The sequence below is a fragment of the Dromiciops gliroides genome, chromosome 1 (assembly GCF_019393635.1).
Source record: "Dromiciops gliroides isolate mDroGli1 chromosome 1, mDroGli1.pri, whole genome shotgun sequence".
Lineage (NCBI taxonomy): Eukaryota > Metazoa > Chordata > Mammalia > Microbiotheria > Microbiotheriidae > Dromiciops > Dromiciops gliroides.
Genome location: NC_057861.1, coordinates 460,906,070 through 460,928,829, shown reverse-complemented (window position 1 = coordinate 460,928,829; position 22,760 = coordinate 460,906,070). Strand labels below are relative to the sequence as shown.

Below are 22,760 nucleotides of genomic sequence, written 5' to 3'. Positions count from 1 at the left end.
TTAGTAAAGTTAATGACTTTTGTCCTTTTAGCTCTATCCACTTAGATTCTGGCATTCTAACTAAACTGTTTCATAGGAAAGAAAGCAAAGGCATTTTCTTTCTTGTCTAATACTAGGTTTTTATGGTTTGGGAAAGGAAGTAGAAGGATAATTCCCTAAGGAAGGGAAAGATCTTTCAAGAAAAAAAAATGCAGATACTGTCTTTTACCTTGATCCCCAAAATGTTGAAGGAAGGAGCTGGTGAATTTTACACAGACTTTTTTGAAATGTATTTGTCTTTCAGAAATACAATAGCAAGAAAAGTCCTTTGATGATACAGAATTTGTTTTATTTTATGTGCTTATTAATTAGTGCACTCTCTCCCCCATATTAACAGAAGATTTAATAAATTGGAACAATAAGTAGAGACATATGACTTTTTAAAATCTTGATATTTTTAAGTCTTCATAGTTTCTTTTAATGTTCTTTGAGTATAAAGCTCATTCTGTCCTTTCAGATATATAGTCCTTTGATCTCTAAAGCAATCCCATTTGGTTGTAAATGTATGCCTGTTCTTTGATCTGATACTTAACTGGTTTTACTTAAAAGAGAGAGCTTCTTTTATCAATGTGGTGTTTACTAGTTCCCTTTCTACCAAAGATGGTTTAAATTGGCATTATTTAGATTAAAAGTTATAAAGTTCCATGAGAGCCCGCCATTCTGCAACCCCAATGTTCAGTAAAGTCAAATGCATTTCAAAATTAAGTACTTTTGCAGTTATCTCTTAATACTAGCAAAACATTTGGAAAATTAGCACCCTGTTAAAAAGAAAACAAAGAATGGGGAATGGAACTTGATATCATTCACCATGCAGTCTATGTGATTGCTCACCAGGGATTCAGGTATTATATTTTTAAACACTCCTGCACTATAATACCTTACTGGGTGAATGGAAATGGGACTTTTAAAATCAGAAAGTCTAGAGAAGAAGAGGAAGAACTGCAAACAAAGAAAGTAAAGAAGATATTTATATATTCTTTCCTTCAGGAACAATTTTAAAATATCATTTAAGAACTATTCCAGGTGTTTTTAGCATTCACTGCGATCCCTGGGCTGCAGAAGTAGGACCTCTCCTAGGGCATCAACAAGCCCACAATACAAAGCAATGTGGGTACCTGCCCAGTCCTTTATCTGAGTGTTGTGGGAGCCTGAGACAGCTAGAAATTTTCACTGGGTAATTGGCTAGGCTAGGCCTGTAACTTTCCTGGGCAGGCTTTAGGGAGTGGCTGAACTTGTCAATCCACATCACTGTGGAAATGCAGTAAAATTTCTACATAAACTTTTTTGAACTCTAATCATGTTTTCAATTTTAAAGGATAAAGGAACTGTCTCTTCTAGTTAAGAGTCAGTTAAAACCCCTCCCATGCTAATTGTATTTTTGTTTTTTTAGGCTAAGTCTATCTTTCCCAGGCTGAAAACGTAGCAGTCACTCATGGTCCTTATCCCACTGTTGGTCTGTAGGAAGCTCTGACCTGCTTCATTTTTCCAAACTGGCCTGTAAACCACTCTCTCCTTCCCTCCCCACCCCACCCCCCACTCCTCTTAGGCAACCCGATGGCTCCCCTGTTCTCCAGGGCTCACTATATTAGTGCTGGAATTATTTCAGAAGCCCTACTGCAGGTCAGAACAACTGACCTCAAACATCCAACAGCCTCGGCCTTCCACAGTAGCATGGATTCCATTTAGTCAATCAATATTAAGCACCTGCTCTGTGCCAGGAACTATGCTAATTGTGCTAAGTATACAAAGGAAGGCAAAAGAATCCCTACTCTCCAGTAGGGCAGACCTCATATATACAACTATGTACATCCAAGTTAAATACTAGATAAATTGCAAATAACCAACATAGGGAAGGCATTAAAATTAAGGGAAATCATGAAAAGTTCCCTGTAGAAGGTATGATTTAGCCAGAGACTTGAATGAAGCCAGGTAAATAAGGAGGTAGCATTGTACCCACAGGATACAGCTAGAGAAAATCCAGTCCAGAGATGTCCAGAGATGAAGTGTCTGGTGGGAGGAACAGCAAGGAGACAGACCAGTATCACTGGATCAAAGAATACATGGAAAGGGGTGGTATACCATATAAGCAAACTGGAATGGTGAGAGGAACAGATTATGAAGGGTTTTGAATGCAAAACAGTAGGTTTTATATTTATTTGATCCTGGAGGTGACCAGAAGCCATTGGAAATTATAGTTTATTGAGTGACATGGTCAGACCCGTCCTTTAGGAAGATCACTTTGACAGCTGGGTGGAAGATGAACTGGAGTGGGGACAAACTTGAGACCAGGAGACCAACCAGAAGGCTATTGTAATATTCCAGATGTGAGATGATAAGGCTCTATACCAGAGTAGTGTTAGTGTCAGAGGAGAGAAGGGAACATGTTCAAGAAATATTATAAAGGTAAAAATTGTCAGGACTTGGTAACCGATTGGATATGGGAGGGGATGGTGACAGAGAGTGAAGAGTTGAGGATGGTGTCCAAGTTGTGAGTCTGAGTAACTGGGAGGATGGTGGTATCCTCAACAGTAATGGGGAAATTAGGAAGAAGGGAGGGTTTTGAGGTAAGCATAATGAATTAAGCTTTGGACAGATTGAGTTAAAGATGTCCATGAGTCATCCAGTTCAAGATGTCCAATAGAAAATTGGAAGATTCAAAACTGGTGGTCAATGGACAAGTTAGGACGGGAGAAGTAGGTTTGAGTGTCATCAAAATAGAAATGATAATTGAATTCTTTGGAGCTGCTGAGACCACCAAGTGAAATAGTATAGAAGAAGAGAAAAGGAACCAGGACAGAGGCCAGTGAGCCTCCCATGTTTGTGGGCATGACATAGATGACCTTCCAGCAAAGGAGACTAAGGAGTGGTAGGGCAATTAAGAGGAGAAATGGGAGAATGGTATCTTGAAAACCTAGATAGAGGAGGGTATTAAGGAGAAAATATTCTGTCTATTTTTTTCCTACAGCCAGTGAAGTTGTTTGTAGATGACAGGAATCTACAGAAATGAAACAAAACTTGTATATGTGGTTTAGAACTAATAGAAAGTTGAGGACCACCTCTATGGGAACAGTGAAAACACATGTAAGAATTTTTGTTATTGTTTTTCAATTGTTTCAGTTGTGTTTTTCATGACCCCATTTTTGGGGGGTTTTTTTGGGGGGGAGGTAAAGATACTGGAGTGGTTTGTCATTTCCTTCTCTATCTACTTTTACAGAAGAGGAAACTGAGGTAAAGAGGGTTAAATGACTTGTCCAGGGTCACACAGCTAGGACGTGTATGAGACCAGACTTGAACTCAGGTCTTCTTGACTCCTGTCTAAGCATTCTATCCACTGTACCACCTAGCTGCCACACACACACACGCACACAAACCAACAGATGAATGAGAACATTATTTGCCTTGGTAACCCCTTTTTTCTTTTCCTTTTCAAATATTTTCTAGTGTTGCTTGAGCAGAGCAGAGGCAAGACGGGATGCAGCCAAAGTGGCCCTGATCAATTCCCTCTTCAACGAATTGCCCTCTCGAAGGATCACTAAGGAGTTCATTATAGAAAGTGTTCAGGAAGCCATTGCCTCCACCAGCGTAAGTGCTACCTGAAAAGGGTGAGAAGTTGACAGCAATGAAAATACTGAGACCTTTTGGGTTCACCAGACAGGTTTCTAAGTGAATTTTTTCTTTAAGGCCCACATATATTTGATCTTTCTTATTTCACTGAAGCTTGATAGGGGGAAAAACACTGGTCTAGTAGTCAGGAAAATCAAGGTTAGGTGCTAACTCCCATCTTAGGAGAAAACAATTTATCTCTCTGGGACAGTTTCTCAGTCTTTAAGTTAAGGCTGATAGTTTTTGCCACCCAATTATAAGCCCAGATCTTACCTGTGAGAAGCCAACTAACTCTTTAAACTTTTAGAGGGGTAGTCATTTTTCTAAAACTATAAGACCCATTTTGCCAATAGCTTCTTCAGTACCCTTGAATAAAAAACTAGTGATCTAAAATAGTCAGTCCCCCTAAATCTCAAGTATTTACTTCTTTCTTATGCCAAGGAATCAAACCCACATATTTTAGAAGGCTTTCAAAACCCCTGCCCACTAATTTAGAGGGGAACCTCTCAGTTATCCTAGAGTGAATTATTTATCCTAGAGATACCCTTTCTTGGGAATATTCTCCTGCCACAATATTAAAGTAGAGTTCAGTGGAGGTAAAATTATGGACAGGTACATAAAAGTGTGTGTGTATGTATGTGTGTGTGTGTGTGTGTGTGTGTGTGTGTGTGTGTGTGTGTGTGTGTGTATACACAGCATATGCAATGGTATGTGACTTCATTCCAAAAGCCAAAATAAGTGTGATTTTTGGATTGTTGATCACCATTCACACACCTATTTCCCCCTCCATTAGTCTAATCCCTCATCAGAGATTTAGATTCAGAATCAGAAGTCAGTTTGTATCTGGGTTCTACTTCTTACTATCTGTATGTCCCCAAGTAAAACAGCTTCTCTGGATCTCAGTATCTTCCTCTGTAAAATGAGGGCGTTGGATTAGGTGATCTCCAACCTTGCCCTTCAGCTAACTGAAATGGTTCCATCATGCTGAAAGAAATTTCTGCTTACATGAGAGGCATGAAGTTAAACTAGTTCTAGACTTATCCTCGCCTATGCTGTTTCGATCAAAAGTGCTCTTATCATTTATAAAAGATGAAAGGGGATGGGAGCAAAGGGTGGGAGAGTAGTCACACTGGCAGAGAGATGTCTGGGAGACTGCTGTATCTGACCCGGGATGAAAAGAAGCCTTTATTTCTGAGTCTTGTGTATTTCACATGAATAACTTTGAGGGACAAAGTTAGGAAAATGGGGTTTGGTTTCTTTAGGTGTAGAATTTACCCTCAGGCTGAGGAGGGTATTAGGGAGTTTCTTAGTGTAAGGTAATTTATCATTTTTTAACGGAAATTTTTAAGGTAAAAATGTATAAGCTTTGTAGACCTCTGGGCAGATTTCCTCTGGGATATTTAAAAGCCTGCATAAATATTTCAGTAGCAGTATGTTAATGTTATTGCATTCAAAAGCTATGAATTTGCTGCTACTTGATGCAGGCTGCTTTGTTTGTTCAGTTCCACAAAGCTGCCATTGCCCACCTTCAGACGAATTCCTGACCATTCACTACTGGATGATCTTTATTAAAGGACCTAGTTCTTACTAGATCCACTTTGCCCACAGGCCTTTTCAGAGCTTATTCCCCCCCCCCATCTACATTTGAAGGAATTCAGTTTCTACCCTTTACCCATCCACCTAGTTTCCTGAGGTTTAAATAATCCAAGCATGAAGGAAATACAAGCCAAGATTCACATCCATGCCAAACAGCAGAGTATTATAGAAAGCCTCAGTCACGAATCATGAGCATAAAGTATGGACAGTTCTTGTAGCCATAGGATCTTTGTAGATCAACTTCATGCTTTCTCCTAGCAGTGCCCAGGACACTGTTATCATTCAAATGGGTCATGTTAGTAGGCTGCTGAAAAGGCATTTAGAGGACAACTATATAAAAGTGGGGAGGGGGAGGGGAAGAGGAAGCCTATACAGGTAGAAAACAATTTTTAGATGATTTCTACTCTTATGTAACTTACAGGTCTAAAACTAGAGGGCACCTCAGAGGTCAGCTGGTCCAATTCCCCCCCCTTTTTTTTTTTGGCCGAGCAATGAGGGTTAAGTGACTTGCCCAAGGTCACACAGCTGGTAAGTGTCAAGTGTCTGAGGTCACATTTGAACTCAGGTCCTCCTGAATCCAGGGCCAGTGCTTTATCCACTGTGCCACCTAGCTGCCCCCAATTCCTTCATTTTACAGAAAAGAAAACTGAGGCCTAAAGAGATTGTGTTACTCAATCAAGGTAGCAAGCATCAGAGGCAGGATATAAAGGATTGGGAAGGGAAGAGAATAAGCATTTATTAGGCACTTTTTATGTGCCAGGCACTGTGCTAAGTGCTTTACAAAAATGATCTCATTTGACATTCCCCCAAAGAGGAAAAGACCTATTTGTACAAAACTATTTATAGCAGCTCTTTTTGTGATGGCTCAGAATTGGAAATCAAAGGAATGCCCATCAATTGGGGAATGGCCAAGCAAGCTGTGGTATACAATGGTGATGGAATAGTATTGTTCTATAAGAAATGACATGCTGGATGACTTCAGAAAGGCCTGGAAAGACTTGTATGAACTGAGGTATCATGAAATGAGCAGGACCAAGAGAACTTTGTGCACAGAGACAGCAATATTGTTTGATGACAAACTGTGAATGACTTGCCTATTCTCAGCAATACAATGATCCAAGATAATCCCAAAGGACTATTGATGAAACATACTATCCACCTCTAAAGAAAGAACTGATATTGATGGAACAGACTGAAGCATGCTATTTTTCACTCCTTCTTTTTTCTCTTTTAATCAAGTTTGCTTGTACATAATGACAAATATGGTAATATTTTAAATAATCATACATATATAGCCCATATCTGATTGTTTGCCAGCTCGGGGAAGGGGGAGGGGAGGGAAGGAAAGAGGGATAAAAATTGGAACCCAAAACTATAAATAAAAAAGTTTATTATTTTTAAAATGATGTCATTTGAACCAAGGTTCTAGACTACATGACCAGAACCCCAGGGCCCTCTCTATTGTACCAAACAATCCTCTAATTGACTTTCATTCTGATGAAAAACTCAGTGAAAAAACCTTTCCATTCTGAGACAGAGAAGTTAAGAATTTTATCAGAAGTTTTGGGGTGGCTTATTATCAAGTCTATTGTATTTCCCTGGAGTTCCATGTCAATAAGACATGGTGAAGGAGAGCTCATTGTAAAACAAAAATCAGTAAGTAATCTTTTCTTCTTATGCTTTTTCTCAAGGGCACTATAGATGATGCCGATGACCCAAGCACCAGCATAGGAGCCTACCACTATATGTTGGAGTCAAACATGGGGAAAACTATGTTGGAATTTCAGGTACTGATTTTCTTCTGTTTACTTATGTGTATTACCCCCCCCCCCCCGCCATTTACATGTGGATTCTTTCAGGAAAAATACTCCAGGTTCAAGGTACTCTGTGGGTCAATATCTATCTATCTATCTATCTATCTATCTATCTATCTATCTATCTATCTATCTATCTATCTATCTATGTCATGAGCCCCCATCAGTATACTTGCTTTTATTTGGTCAAAGGTCACAATTAGTTCAAAGTAAAGGCATTTAATGAAATATAGTAGGAAAAATAGTAATTTAACATTTTCTCATTAATAAACAAGACATATACTCTTGCACACATAAACATGTCATCAGTGGGAACCTCTACAGAATACGTGGCAAGGTTACATACATGGAGAAGAACACGTAATCAGGAGGCGTATGTATGTACTGAGGGGCCCCAGTATCTTCTGACAATGTCATCATGTTGTACCTGCTATGCCTACTTCCTACTGGTCTCAAATGGAATATAATCTCTGCCAGTTAGTGCTCTGCTGGTTTCCTGTTTACTGGACACATGGTTGTAGAGCTTCCATCTTTTACCTTAAAAGTTTGTGTGTGTGTATAGAGGCATATAGTGTATCCTCAGAGTCAGGAAGACCACAGTTCAAGTCCTGCCTCTGACACTTACTGGCTGAGTGGGTGACCCTGGCCAAGTCATTTAACAGCTCAGTGCCCCAGGCATCTCCATAAAACTATAAATTATAGCACACTTGCTGATCTGTATTGGTTGAGGGAATTTCCCTACAAGGAGTTCCCTACATCAATAAAATATCATATCTTGCTTAAGAAAAGTAATAACAATTGATATTTATATTGGTTTGGGGGCTTATTAAATGCTTTACATCATCATTTTGATCCTGACAACAACTCTATAAATTAGGTAGTGCCAAATTGATTACGTTTATTTTGTAAATTAGGAAACCAAGGCTCTGAGAATTAAAGTGATTCATCAACAATCACATAGGTAGCTTGAGACAAAGTCAGGACTAGAACCCAGGGTTTCTGACTCTGAATCCAGAGGAATTTCCACTAAGTGCTACTGCCTCTCTGCTCCTTGTAAGGAGTTCCCTGCTCTTGTGATATAGCACCTCACCACAAGGAATTTGAAGAACCCTTGTGCTAGAATAATAACCCAAAAGGAGTGGGCAAAAGGCAAAACCAACCACAGGTCATGTTTTCTGACAATCTAAAATCGAAGGGACACCCTGCTCCCACTGCTATGGAAGTTACATTTCATGCTTCAGCAAACAGCTGCTTGTATGTGTCCGTGTGGCTAGTCAGTGAAAAGCAGGAATTATTTTGAATCTGCCTAAGGTGGTTGGGTTAATTCCACTAAAAGCAGGGGATAAACAGAGCAAACTCTTAAGATTCTATCCAGCACTATAAGTAAAGAAAGGGTCTGTTCATTCTTCCTTTTAGTAATACTTTTATTGGCCAATAAAGGACTGTGCATTTTCTGCATGTTGTAGGTGGATGTGTAGTATATTGTCCATAAATATTAAGTAATTATGTGAACCATATTGAACAAATGCTTTCCAAATTCTCCAAACCAGATGTTGAAGAATATAGAAGGGAGAAGACCCACCCTGATAGAATTGATCTGTGTTGGCAACAAGGGAGGAAAATTTGGGCAGTCCGTCCTTTCCCATTCTTCCTTTCCATCAGATACATTTGCATGCTTGGAAACAAGTGATTTCTTTGTAGCCTGGATTAAAGATGAAATCCCCCTGGATTTTCATGTGACTCCCACCCAAAAGGAGATGCTTCTGCAACAGGAACAGCAACTCGATATCCTTGATGGATATGACATGTCAGGAAAACATGCTCATATGAATCACACGGGATAAAATACAAGGCTGATGTTTCCTGGCTGCTTGGAAGACACCAAGGGGATCCGTTTTCCAGTTTGGGAAGTGAAATGTGAGATGACTCACTGCATGGCTTCAGGATTATGTAAATGTGGAAAACAGTTTTTGTTTTGGGGAATGGGTTTGTTGTGAAGAAGGTTCCAGGCATGATCTGTTGCGGGGGGGGGGGGGGGGGGGGCATAGGGGAAGCTAGACAATGAGTCTCTTCAAGGTCAGATTACAGTCAGCCGGGTGCCATCTTTAACTTGAATCTGCAGCTGGTTAGTCCTTGAGAACTAATATAATTCCAGAAAGAGCTGTTTGTTTATATCTTGCTAAACTATCCAGGTTACTTTTAAAAAACCTCATCCCATAAACAAGTTTCCTCTTAAATCCATTCTCTTGGGTGGGGAGATGATGCCCACCTGTTTTCCAAGTTATCAATTTACAGTGTTTGTTTTTTCTTGTTTCTGATGAAGTGCAGAGCCAGCCCAGGCCTCTCAGAGACACTTGAGGGAGTGGCATGTGCATTATCTCCCCAAAAGGCAGCTGGAAAGGCAAACATCCTTGCTAATGGGAGACAACAACAGGAAGCTCTGTTCTGACAGAGTCCAGTTGTTTCTGGTCTTAAATTGAATGAATGACAGAGTGAACCAGGAAGTCTGGTATGGTGAGGACCATAGCTATTTATTTTTCCCTAAAGGGAAGACCCAGGACCTGATCCACATTCTTTTTTATTTTTTCCTTTTAAATCAATTCCCTGGAAGAAATTCAGAAGATCAGCCTCTAGTCTGGTCTACTATGGAAATACTGTATTACAAAGAAAATTCCACAAAGTAAAACAGACACCTCACTTGACACTCACCATGTGTGTTTCTTTTCCAGTGACAGTGTTTTTTTCAGGAAAACGACAGACTTTTAAAAGTTCCATTTGAAAAAAACATTTATTAGGTTTCTCCTCTGTCCAAGGCATGGTTGGTGTTAGGCATTGGAGATGTAAAAATAAAATAAAAGACGACCTAACTACCTCTTTGCCCTCATGAGACTTAACATTTTGCTGAGAGTAATAGAACATGGACACAGAGAAGTATAACCCTATTCCTCTCCCTATTCCTCCAAAGACTTGAGGCTTACATTGTTCAGGTCTGATCATAGCGTTAGAAACCATTACTTTCTTTCTTTGTCGCACTGTTCTCACCGGGAGTTACTACAGGAAAAATCTGTAACATTTGGCTCATTCTAACTCTCCTTAAATTTGGGTATCTGGGTTCTAGATCCTATATAGGCCTACTTAAGGTAGCAATATATATGGATGAGAAAGCATTTATGCCCCCCCCCCCAAACACAAAAAATACAGAAGATGTACAGCACTCATAGGAATGCACAAACAGGTAGAGAAACTTACATCGTTCACATAACTCTTTAGTCCCCTTTAGATGGGACCTCCATTTAAAATGGCCATTGGGGCAAGCCTTTGATGATCTGCTATCTTCCTAGGCCTCCTCATGTCCTATTCAGTCCCTCCCAAACTTGTATCACTATGTATTTTGGCCTCTTCCCAGAAGGCATACACATTCTGAGGCTGTTGCACCGTCACAATAAAAATCTGCAATAAAGACAAACTGAGGCACAAAGTCCCAAGCATAATAAATTTGTTAGCAATTGCCAATGAAAGGTGGACAATGGCTCCTCAGTAGCCAAAGTCACACCTGGTAGTCAGAGCCACTTTTTATACAGTTGGCTACATAAGGTCCAGTGATACAAACTTAAACTAAAATTGTGATTGGTCTATGGCAAAGGTGAAGAGGGGGCTTACATTTTCTTTATTCATGATTACTCCAAAGAGGGGGATCTCCAGAATCCATGGCAATGGGAAAAACACAGATTTGGTCAACATCCTCTGGAAACTCCCGTTTCATGCATAACCCAGTAGCAAAGAGACTCAGGACTAGGTAAAAACATCTTGTGACTATGTTGGCTTATCTTCCTTATCTCTCTCCTCTTTTCTGGAGTATTGAGTCCAGATTGTAGCCCAGAAGATTGAGGAGCATAAACTCTTACAAACACTACTACTGAGGCCTATATAATCAAATCTAAACAAATATGATCCATTTGTACTGTTTCTAATGATTAAATATAACTCTTAACTATTAATCAGTCAATAATCTAAATTTCACAGCACAAACCATACCCTTCCCTGGAACCTGCTCTGCACCATTCACACACTAGCTTTGCTATCTAAGTAGGATGCTGCTTAGAATTACACAACAGCGTGGTATGATGAAACTCCCATCTCTCTTTAGATAGTATGATCCCTAAAATCTTAAACTTGGGAGCCACTTACAAGGCAACTCCAAAGGTTAGGATTCTTTTCTTGGGAATGCATATGTCTACTCCTATTTGTTTGTTTCCGATTCTTCTGTCTGTTTGGTTATAAATTCTTTCCTTATCCATAGATCTGACCTGTACATTTTTCCATGCTTTCCTGATTTGTTTTAGATATCACCTTTTATGTCCAAATCACGTACCTATTTCGACCTTATCTTGGTATACAGTGTGAGATGCTGGTCTATGCCTAATTTATACCAAACCGTTTTCCAGTTTTCTTAGCAATTTTTCTCAAATGGTAAGATCTTGTCCCAAAAGCTTAGATCTTTGGGTTTATCCAACACTATATTACTATGGTCATTTACTACTGTATATTGTGTACCTAATATATTTCACTAATCCAGTGCTCTATTTCTTAGCCAATACCAGATTGTTTTCACAATTACCACTTTGTAATATAGTTTGAAATCTGTTACTGTCAGTTCTCCTTCCTTTACATTTTTTCATTAATTTCCTTGATATTCTTGACCTTTTGTTTTTCCAGGTGAATTTTGTTATTATTTTTTCTAGTTCTATAAAATATTGCTTTGGTGGTTTCATTGGTATGGCACTGAATGAATAAATTAACTTAGGTAGAATTGTGATTTTTATTATATTGCTTTAGCCTAACCATGAGCAATTAATATTTCTCTAGTTATTTAGTTCTGTCTTTATTTGTGTAAAAAGTGTCCTGTAATTGTGTTCATATAACTCCTGGGTTGTCTGGGCAGGTACAGTTCCAAGTATTTTATATTGCCTGCAGTTATTTTCTTCATGAATTTGCATGTCATCCTTGTGCAGGGGCCATGCTAATCTTCTCTGTATTGTTCCAATTTTTAGTATATGTGCTGCCGAAGCAAGCACTGCAGTTATTTTCAATGGAATTTCTCTTATCTTTTCTTGCTGTGTTTTGTTGGTAATACATAGAAATGCTGATGATTTCTGGGGGGTTATTTCATATCCTGCAACTTTGCTAAAGTTGATAATTGTTTCAACTAGTTTTTTAGTTGAATCTCAAGAGTACTGTCATCTTTATGAAGGTGCCATGTACAGCTGAGAAAAAGATATAATTCTTTCTATTCCCATTAATTTTTTTCCAAGGGTTTATTATAGCTAACTTTTCTAAAATTCTATTAATCTCCTTAACTTCTTTCTTATTTATTTTTTGTTAGATTTAACTAGTTCTGAGAGTAGAAAGTTGAGGTCCCCTACTAGTATAATTTTACTCTCTATTTCCTTCTTTAAATCATTTAACTTTTCCTTTAAGAATTTGGATGCTATACCATTTGTCGCATAAATATCATGTTGATATTATTTAAGTTTCTATGGTACCTTTTAGCAAAATGTAGCTTCCTTGATTATCTCTTTTAATTAGGTTTATTTTTTGTTTTGTTTTGTCTGAGATCATGATTGCTATCCCTACCTTTTTTAAAATCTCAGCTGAGGGGTGGCTAGGTGGCACAGTGGATAAAGCACCGGCCCTGGATTCAGGAGTACCTGAGTTCAAATCCAGTCTCAGACACTTGACACTTAACTAGCTGTGTGACCCTGGGCAAGTCACTTAACCCCAATTGCCTCACTAAAAAAACAAAATCTCAGCTGAAGCATGATAGATTCTGCTCCAGTCCCTTATTTTAATTCTGTTTGTGTCTCTCTGTTTCAAGTATTTTTCTTGTAAAAAGAATATTGTTGGATCCTGGGTTTTTTATGATAAATTGTTAGATATTTAATGATTGGTCATTCTAAAAACTCTTGATTTCAGATCCTGAGATCCACCTGGTTCTTCAAATTACTGTGGATCATTTTTCACCTGTCTGCAGAGATTTCTTCTCATTAGCAGCCTTCTGCTAATTGTTGCATGATTTTAGAATCCCTCTGCTTTCTCTGGGAGGCAGACAAGCTATCTTTTCTTTTTCCCTTGCTAATCTCCTATGTTTTCTTCATGTTTTTCTGACGGGCAAGTTCCCGTTGGTTTCCACGGGCCATCGCGACCGTCGGAGTCTCGAAGGGAACCGAGAACTCTGAAACACAACTGTTCACACAAACGTACTACCACTACCACCACAGGACTGATCTGGTGGATCCTGTTTTTTAATACATTCTGCTATCTATTTCTGTTTTATGAGTGAGATCATCCCATTCACATTATGATTACTAATCTTCAATCTATTTTCTTCTATTTATCTTTCTCTCTCTTTTTACTCTGTCCCTACTCAAAAGTTTGTTTTGCTTCTGCCACTGCCTTAATGCACCCTCCCTTTTATCAACTCTCCCCTTGTCTTACACCCTTCCCCTTTTAGTTTCTCATTGGATAAGATAAATTTCTATACCCAATTGACTGCATATATACATTTTTCCCCTCTTTGAATCAATTTCAATGAGAGTGAGGTTTTAGTATTGCTTGCTACTCCCCCATTTTCCCCTCCACTGAAAAAGCTCTTCCTTGTGCATTTCTTTTATATGAAATCATTTTCTCCATTCTTCCTCTGCCTTCCCCTTCCCCCAGCATATCACTCTTTCTCAAACCTTCATTTTTTTCTGAGATCATCCCAACATAACCAACTTACATACATGTTCTCAGTTCATGTGGACTCCTTATAATTGTCCTAATAATGATAACATTCTTAGGAGTTACATGTATCATCTTCCCCTATAGGAATGTAAACTCTTTATGTTTATCTTTTTATGCTTTTAAGTATTGTGTTTGAATGCCAAATTCTCTCTTCAGCTCTAGTTTTTTCATCTGGAATGCTTCAAAGTCTTGTATTTCATGAAATGTGTATCCCCATTCCCCACCCCTCAACAAAGGATCTTTCTCAGTTTTGCTGGGTATGTTATTCTTGGTTGTAATCCTAGCTCTGTTGTTTTCCAGAATGTCATCGTCCAAGCCCTCCTCTCTTTTAACATGAAAGCTGCTATATCTTGTGTAGTCCTGACTTTGGCTCTATGATATTTGAATGGCTTCTTTCTGGCTGCTTGTAATATTTTCTTCTTAATCTGGGAGCTCTGGAATTTCACTATCATATTCCTGGAAGTTTTCATTTTGATATTTCCTTCAGGAAGTGATTAGTGGATTCTTTCTATTTTACCCTCTACTTCTAAGATATTGGGGCAGTTTTCCTTTATAATTTCTTGTAACATGATGTCTAGTATCTTTTTTTAGTCATGGTTTTTGGGTAGTTCAATAATTCTTGAATCATCTCTCCTCAATCTATTTTCTAGGTCAATTGTTTTTTTCCAATGAGATATTCCAAATTTTCTTCTATTTTTTCCTTCTTTCTATTTTGTATTATTGTTTCTTGATATCTCATGGAGTCATTAGATTCTACTTGCCCAGATCTAATTTTGAAGGAATTATTTTTATTCAGCAAACATCTGCACCCCCTTTTCCATTTGGCCAGTTCTGTTATTTAAGTTATCATTTTCCTCACTATTTTTTGTGTCTCTTTTACCATGTAATTAATTCTTTTTTTTCATAATTATCTTGCATCACTTTCATTTCTTTTCTCAATTTTTCCTCTACTACTCTTTTTCTTTTCTTTTGCTCTTCAAGGAATTGTTGTTGGGCTTCTGTCCAATTTACATTTTTTTGAAAATTTAAGGCTTTGTTTGTACCTGTTTTCACATTATTGTCTTCTGAGTTTGTGTCTTGATCTTCCTTGTCATCATAGTAGACATTTGTGGTCAGGTTCTTTTTTTATTGTTTGCCAAACCACTCTGATATCTGCCAAGAAAACCCCAAATAATGGTGCAAAGAGTAGGATACTAGTGAAATGGCTGACCAACCAAAAAAGAATCTGTATATTCATCAACAGCAAGGAACAGGTATGCTTTTGCTAATTACATTCTTTAGCAGATCACCTCTTTTCAGACACATAGTTGACTAAAAGATCTCAGTACACTTATTGCTTGTTGACTATAAAAATGTTTTTGGTTTGGTAGGACAAAATCCCCCCTTAAAGTCTCTCTTCCAAAAACGGAAATTCATTTAACCTCTCTAAGCTTCAGTATCCTCACCCATAAAATATGGATTTACTTTAGTATAGCCTGCTGTTTATAAAGTACTTTCAATGCATTTGATCCTCAGAATACCCCTATAAGTTAGGTGCTATTTTATCCCCATTTTACAGATGAGAAAATTAAGGCTCAGAAAGGTTCAGTTCAATTCAACAAGCATTTATTAAGTGCCTTCTATGTGCCTCAGAACTGTGCTAAGTGCTGAGGATACAAATAAGAAAAAAAGATAATCTCTTCCTTCATGGAGTTTATAACTGAATGGAGGAAGATGCATACAAAAGGAAGCTATAAATTGGGAAGGAGGGAGGTGGAGTGATATTCCTGTCCAAACAAAGCAGAGCTACTGATGGAAAGTGGAGAGTTAGCAAAAGTTTAGATCCCAGCCCTCTATTTTTTTTTTTTTTTAGTGAGGCAATTGGGGTTAAGTGACTTGCCCAGGGTCACACAGCTAGTAAGTGTTAAGTGTCTGAGGCCGGATTTGAACTCAGGTACTCCTGACTCCAGGGCCGGTGCTCTATCCACTGCGCCACCTAGCTGCCCTCCAGTCCTCTATTAAGGAAAGCTTTGGGAGGAGTTTGGTACCCCACCCTCAAACTCACCAATTAAAGGGGGCAGAAGCTGAAAAGGTGCTGAATATCCAAAACAACATTGAAAAGCATGATGAGATTTCAGGCAGATTACCTTATCCTAGGTTGGGGCATCATGTTCTGGAGTCCAAATCAAGCAAAACTACTGATGGAAAATGGAAAGTAAGTTGAATCATAGATCTAGGGTCACAGATGCTCAATGTTTGCCACAGAATTTGAATCCCGGTGTCCTTGAAGCTAAGTGCAGCATTCAATCCACTGCCACCTCACAGTCTCACATTGATGTACTTGTACTACCTCTCCTGTGGGGAGTATCATGAAGAAAGTGCTTCACAAACCTTGAAGAACTACATAAATATACCTGGCACTCTTGTATTGTGGCTGATGTTCTAAAAGCAATATTATACAATCAGACCTCGAACGTGGATAAGGTGAAGTCATATTTCAATAAGAATGATGGTTTCCCAATTAAATTTACTTTATGACTATTTCCTTTGAAATTTATTTAGAACTCTGCTATTGCTGCAAGTATCAATATACTATGTGGGACTGAACATTTCAGGAGTCTGAAGGCTTTGGGGTTTGAAAAGTGTGTTCTCAAAGTCTTCCACTACCTAACTGGAGAATCTCTTTCCTCCGTTCAGACTTCTTAAGAGCACATCAGTAACAGAGAGTTCTGTCTCTGCAGGAGCTGATGATTGTTTTCCAGCTTCTTCACTGGAATGGAAGCCTGAAAGCCCTTCGGGAAACCAAGTGTTCCCGACAGGTAAGACATACCCATGAAAGGAAGATGGGTAGAATTGGCTGGCTTGACATGGGGCAGGGAGAGGAACTGGTCTATCAGGTCATTTTCTCAGGAGGGGACCATTATCACAATCTTAGTGGTAATCTATTTTTGACCAACCATCCCTTCTATAAAAGAGTGGATAAGGAGTCACCCCAGATGTTCTTTAAAACCTCCAGCCCCTGGGGACGGCTAGGTGGTGCAGTGGATAAAGCACTGGCCTTGGATTCAGGAGGACCTGAGTTCAAATCCAGCCTCAGACACTTGACACTTACTAGCTGTGTGACCTTGGGCAAGTCACTTAACCCTCATTGCCCTACAAAAAAAAGATCCTCCAGCCCCCTTGGATTGGTCATCCTTATCATCATCCTTTGCCCATTTTGACACTGCTCCATAGAAAGGCAAAATCCTAACTCTGCATTTAACTCTGTTTCTCCCTCAATTTACTAAATTTTATTTTCACCTTTCTCATCTTCAAATAGTCGAAAAGCATTTATTAAGCCCTTCCTATGTGTCACGTTCTGTGTTAAACACTGGGAATACAAAGAATGGTAAATGTCAGTCCCTGCTCTCAAGGAGCTCACAGTCTACTGGGGGAGACATTATGCAAATGACTATGTACAAACATGACAGGTGTAAGATAAATAAAGATTATCAAAAGAGGGGAGGCATTAGCATTAAGTTGGGATCAGGGAGGTTTCTTGTAGAAGGTAGGATTTTAGCTATGACTTGAAGGTAAGCCAGGAAGCAGAGATGAGAAGGGCTTTCCAGGCTTGGGGCACAGCCAGTGAAAATGACTGCAGTTGGGAGACGAAGTATCTTGTTTAAGGAGCAGCAAAAAGGCCAGTGTCACTGATTTACAAAGCATATGGATAGGAGAAAGGGATAAGGAGACTGGAAAGGTCAAAGTTGGGCAGATGATTAAGAATGTTGAAGCTGTGTGACCCTGTGCAAGTCACTTAACCCCAATTGCCTCACTAAAAAAAAAAAGAATGTTGAACACTAAAAAGATAATTTTTTATCCTTTTCTATTGAGCTATAAGGGAGTCATTGGAGTTTGTTGAATAAGGTTGGAGGGAGTAGGAAAGAGAGTAACATGGTTAGACCTACTCTCTTTTTTTTTTTTTTGGTGAGGCAATTGGGGTTAAGTGACTTGCCTAGGGTCACACAGCTAGTAAGTGTTAAGTTTCTGAGGTCAGATTCAAACTCAGGTCCTCCTGACTCCAGGGCCAGTGCTTTATCCACTACACCACCTAGATGCCCCTATTTTTTTTAACTTTTTTTTGTTGCTGTTTTGTGTGTGTGTGTGTTTGTGAGGCAATTGGGGTTAAGTGACTTGCCCCCACACAGCTAGTAAGTATCAAGTGTCTGAGGTCAGATTTGAACTCAGGTCCTCCTGAATCCAGGACCAGTGCTCTATCCACTGCACCACCTAGCTGCCCTCAGACCTACTCTTTAGGAAGATCACTTTGACAGCTTAATGGAGAATGGGTTGCAGTGGGGAGAGACTTGAGCCCAACCAGCACTCTATTGCAATAGTCCAGGCATGCAGTGATAAGGGCCTGTATGAGGGTGGTGGCTGGATCAGAGGAGAGAAAGTGGTGTATGTAAGAGAGGTTATGAAGGTATAATTGCCCAAACTTGGCAATAGATTGGATTTGGGGGTCGTCAGTGTGACAGAGTGAGGAGTTAAGGATGATACCTACATTGCAAACCTGTAGGATTGGGAAGATAGTGGTGCCTCCAGTAGTAATATGGACAGTGGGAGGAGGGGAAGGTTTGAGGGAAAGATAATGAGTTCAGTTTTTGACACATTGAGGTTTAAAATGCCAATAAGACATAGAGTTTTAGAGGTCCAATGGGCAAGTGTAGATGCAATTCTGGAAGTTAAGGAGAGGCTAGAATTGGCTAAGTTTATTTGAGATTGATAATCATACAGATGATAATTGAATCCATGGGAATTGATAAGATCATCAAGAGAAATCAGATGAATAAGAGAGGATGATCCAGGACCAAGCCCTGGGAGACCACTCCCACCACCCCCCAGTTAATGGGTTTGCTTGGACCAAGATCAAAAAAGGAGAAGCAGTGTCAGAAAAAGAACAGAGTGATTGACATCATCAAAGGCAAAAGAGAGGTCAAGAAGAATGAGGATTGAGAAAAGATCTGGCAACTAAAAGGTTATTGGTCACTTTGAAGAGAGCAGCTTCAGTTGAACACTGTTGTTGAAAGCCAGAGTATAGAGAGAGTTAAGAAGAGAGTAAGAAGAAAGGAAGTAGGGACATTTATTGTAGATGGCTTTCTCAAAGAGTATAGCTGCCAAAGGGAGGAGAGATAGGAGACAATTGCTAATAGGAATGAATGGGTCAAGTGAGGGATTTCTGAAGATGGGAAAGATATGGACGTGTTTGTAGGCAGTAGGGAATTAAGTAGCCAGTAGACAAGGAAAGATTGAAGATAAGTGAAGGTATAAGGATGATAGAAGGGAGAAGATAGAATGGAATGGGATCACTTGTCCATGTAAAAGGATTAGCCTTACCAAGAAGGTCCACCTCTTTATGAGATGGGGTGAAGGAGGAGATAGTGGTAGAGGCGGATAGAATGCCCAGCAGATAGAGAACTGGGCCTAGAATCAGGAAGGCCTGAGTTTAAATCTGACCTCAGATATTTACCAGTTGTGTCACCCTGAACTAGTCACGTAATCTCTGTTTGCCTCAGTTTTCTCATTTGTAAAATGGAGATAATAATGGCTAGCAGGGTATTTTTTAGAGTTTAAGCTACAATATGCCAATTACCTTGAAGGATTATTTTTGAAATCAAATAAGGCAATATTTGCAAAAGCGCTTAGCATAGTACTTGTACATAGTAGGCACTGTATAAATATTACCATGACCACCACCACCCCAGATCTCAAAGGGTTGCCATGAGGCTCAAATGGGATAATATTTGCAAAGTGCTTAGCACTGTGTCTGGCATATAGCAGGGTAATATTAGATCTTAGCGACGTTAGATGAGTAGCAGAGGAAAAAAAGGGAAATCTTGGTGAGTGGCATCAGTTTATTCAGGACAGCAAGCCTGCAAGTTCCTTTTTTTTTTTTTTTCCTTTTTGGTCATTTTAAATCTTACTGTATATGAAACATATGGTGTCAGGAGTAAGTAGAAGTGGTAAAGATTTAGCAATGGAAATTTACTTTAGAGTTAGATCCAATAGTTTTCTGTGCTGTTTGCTACAAAAAGCCTAGTATTGTGACTATCAAAGAAGGGAAAGAAGTAATTTATAATTGCTTTGGATTTCTTTTCTTCCCTTTGATTTCATAAAAAGGACTTTGAAATGCATTGGACTTGCTGTAAACACCATTCCATGATTGTTTTTAATTTTGTTAAGGTTGTAAATAAATACCATGTGTCTGTAGAAATAAAAATAAACAAGCCGTTCAGCCCACATCATCAGTTTTAAGCATACTCATCAAAACTCTGAAGTCTGTTAAAACATATTACCGACAACTCTTACATAAAAGAGATGTCAAATGGGGACTAATAATATTCAAATCTTTGCAAAAGAAACTTTTTAAGCATGAATATGTTACTTTTTTTCCCCAGACACATGATTTCTTCATTGTAGGGAACTTTCAGTATGGAAATCCCTCCCCTGATGTAGATGACAACTCAAGCTGAAAGTTAATATTAGACTTGTCCATGACCACAAAGCAAAGATATGATTGAGGTAGAGCTTCAGCTCTCATCTTCATGACTCTGTATCCCTCATATCATAAGGCTTCTATTAGCATTTTTACAAGACCCAGTGTTTATTTGCCGTGACAGATTGTCACTATTTTTTCATTATTACTACTCTCTGGAAGGTGAGCCACTATGAATATCAACTCCCTCCACTAATGATAAAGTTATTTACCAATTTGCACCTTCCTGGAAAAAGCTTCAAGTTTTCTAATACTTTATTCTGTCTTTAGTCAGTCTATAAACATTTATCAGGCTATTTTTATCATTAAGTATAGTTTAATGTGCCAGGCACTGTGCTAAGCACTGTCAATAAAACTTTTTAGTCTAAGGGGGAGACAACATGCAAATAACCATGTACAAATGAGTTATATTTAGGTAGCATAAATAGGAAATAATCAACATAGGAAAAGCACTATGATTAAAGAGGATCAGGAAAGGTTCCTTATAAAAATGTAGTGTTTTAATAGGGACTTGAAGGAATTTAGGAGGCAGAGATGAAGAGGGAGAGAATTCCAGGCATGGAGGAAAACCAGTGAAAGTACCTGAAGTCTTGTTTGAGAAACAGAGAGGAAGTCAGTGTCACTGGCTTTCAAACTATGTAGAGGAGGGGGGTCTTAAGGAGATTGGAAAAGGTGTGTGAGGGGGAGTGGGGTGGCAGGTTATGAAGGGCCTTAAATGCCAAAAAGTGGATTTTATATTTGATCTTGGAAGTTATGGGGAGCCCCGGGAGTTCACTGAATGGGGTGGGGAAGGAGGTTATATGGTTAAAGCTTAGTCTTGGGGAGATCCTTTTGATAGCAGAGTGAAAGATGCACTAGAGTGAGGAAAGGCTTGTGGCAGGGAGACCAACCAGCAGGCTATTGCAGTAGTCATGGTGTGAAACAATGAGGGCTAGCACCGCAAAGGTAGGTAGGAATAGGAATGGATGAATAAACTCCTATACTCATTTTGCCCCAGGCTTCCTCTAATTAGCTTTCTCCTTGTCTCTTTGCTATGAAATGAGAAATATGCAAGACAGAAATGGTCAATAGATCAGTAAGACAGTTGCTATTAAATACAGTCACTTTTCAGTTGTGTCTGACTGTCTGTGACCCCATTTGGAGTTTTCTTGGCGAAGATACTGGAGTGGTTTGCCATTTCCTTCTCCAGCTCATTTTATAGATGAAGAAACTGATTCAAACAGAGTTAAGTGACTTGCCCAGGGCCACACAGCTTAGAAGTGTCTGAGGCCAGATTTAAACTTAGGAAGGTGAATCTTATTGACTCCAGACCTGGTACTCTATCTACTGTACCACCTTGTCAGTAAGACAACAGGAGTGTTAATTGTTGAGTTTGAAGTTAGCTAGTTCAGCCCTCTCATTTTACAGATGAGGAAACCAAGTCTCAGAGAGGACAAATGACTTGTTCAAGGTCACAGGTTTCAAGATTTAGAGTTAGGATCTGAACCCAAGTCCTCTGACTCCAAACTCAACATTCTTTCCTCTGCACTATTCTGCTTCTTAGTGTTATATAGGCATTTCGTCTTATTAATATAAGCATGGTGAGGAACATAATTATTAGAGAAAAAACCCTTCTGGGTTGGGGTAGGAGGCATAGGAGAAGAAAATGGAAAGAGGATGGGACACAGAAATACCAGGCATACATTGGTATACTTGCTCTGATTTTATCTCTTGGATCACAGGAGGTGATTTCCTACTATTCCCAGTATTCCTTAGATGAAAGGATGAGGAGCCACATGGCCCTGGACTGGATCATGAAGGAACAAGATTCTCCAGGAATTGTTTCTCAAGAGCTGCAGATGGCCCTGAGGGAATTGGAGGAAGCTAGGAGAGCCGGACAAGAGCTTCGGTTTTACAAAGAAAAGAAAGAAATCCTGAGTTTAGCCCTAGCTCAGCTCTACAATGACCAAAATACCTCTTTGCCAAAGGATGATGAGATGAGTCTGGCTGCTTTATGTGGCTACCACTAGCTGAAGCCAGAACTCCAATGGACCCATGGAGCGCTGAACTAGAAAATGCTAATCCTTTGGTATTTTGATGGACCACATAAGTTGGTCACTTACATTTATGGTTTTAGAGAAATGTAGCTGCTAACTGAAGTTTTACTCTTTTTGCACCCCCACCCCAGCCTGACCCCAGGCCCCTCATGTATTATGGAACCTTAGAGATGAAAAAGACCTCAGGGATCATCTAATCCACTCTCCCAACCAATGCAGGAATCTTTTCTCTTCCACTACTTTAGACCTAAATTGGGAGGAAGAGGGGGGGAAGAATAAATGCTTTACATGTATTTTCTCATTTGTTCCTTATAGTAAACCTGTGAGGGAGATGCTATTGACATCCCTTTTTTGTGAATTACTAAATGGAGGCTG

The 22,760-nt window shown here is 39.2% G+C and overlaps 1 protein-coding gene, 1 non-coding gene and 1 pseudogene across 2 annotated transcripts in view; 1 reads left to right on the top strand and 2 right to left on the bottom strand.

The window, feature by feature from the left end:
- The window catches only part of LIX1 (limb and CNS expressed 1), a 65,732-nt gene extending 43,347 nt beyond the window's left edge, over positions 1 to 22,385 (top strand). The window contains exons 3-6 of the mRNA XM_043978258.1: positions 3,481 to 3,621; positions 6,930 to 7,025; positions 16,556 to 16,633; positions 22,071 to 22,385. Of these exons, the coding sequence (XP_043834193.1) occupies positions 3,481 to 3,621; positions 6,930 to 7,025; positions 16,556 to 16,633; positions 22,071 to 22,358 (603 nt within the window). The 3' untranslated portion in view covers positions 22,359 to 22,385. The remainder of the gene's footprint in view (positions 1 to 3,480; positions 3,622 to 6,929; positions 7,026 to 16,555; positions 16,634 to 22,070) is intronic.
- Positions 12,020 to 12,127, bottom strand: LOC122737582. The gene has a single exon (XR_006354407.1). It is a non-coding gene; the product is annotated as a U6 spliceosomal RNA (small nuclear RNA).
- On the bottom strand, positions 13,063 to 13,249 carry LOC122736178 (annotated as a pseudogene).
- Positions 22,386 to 22,760: the final 375 nt, after the last annotated feature.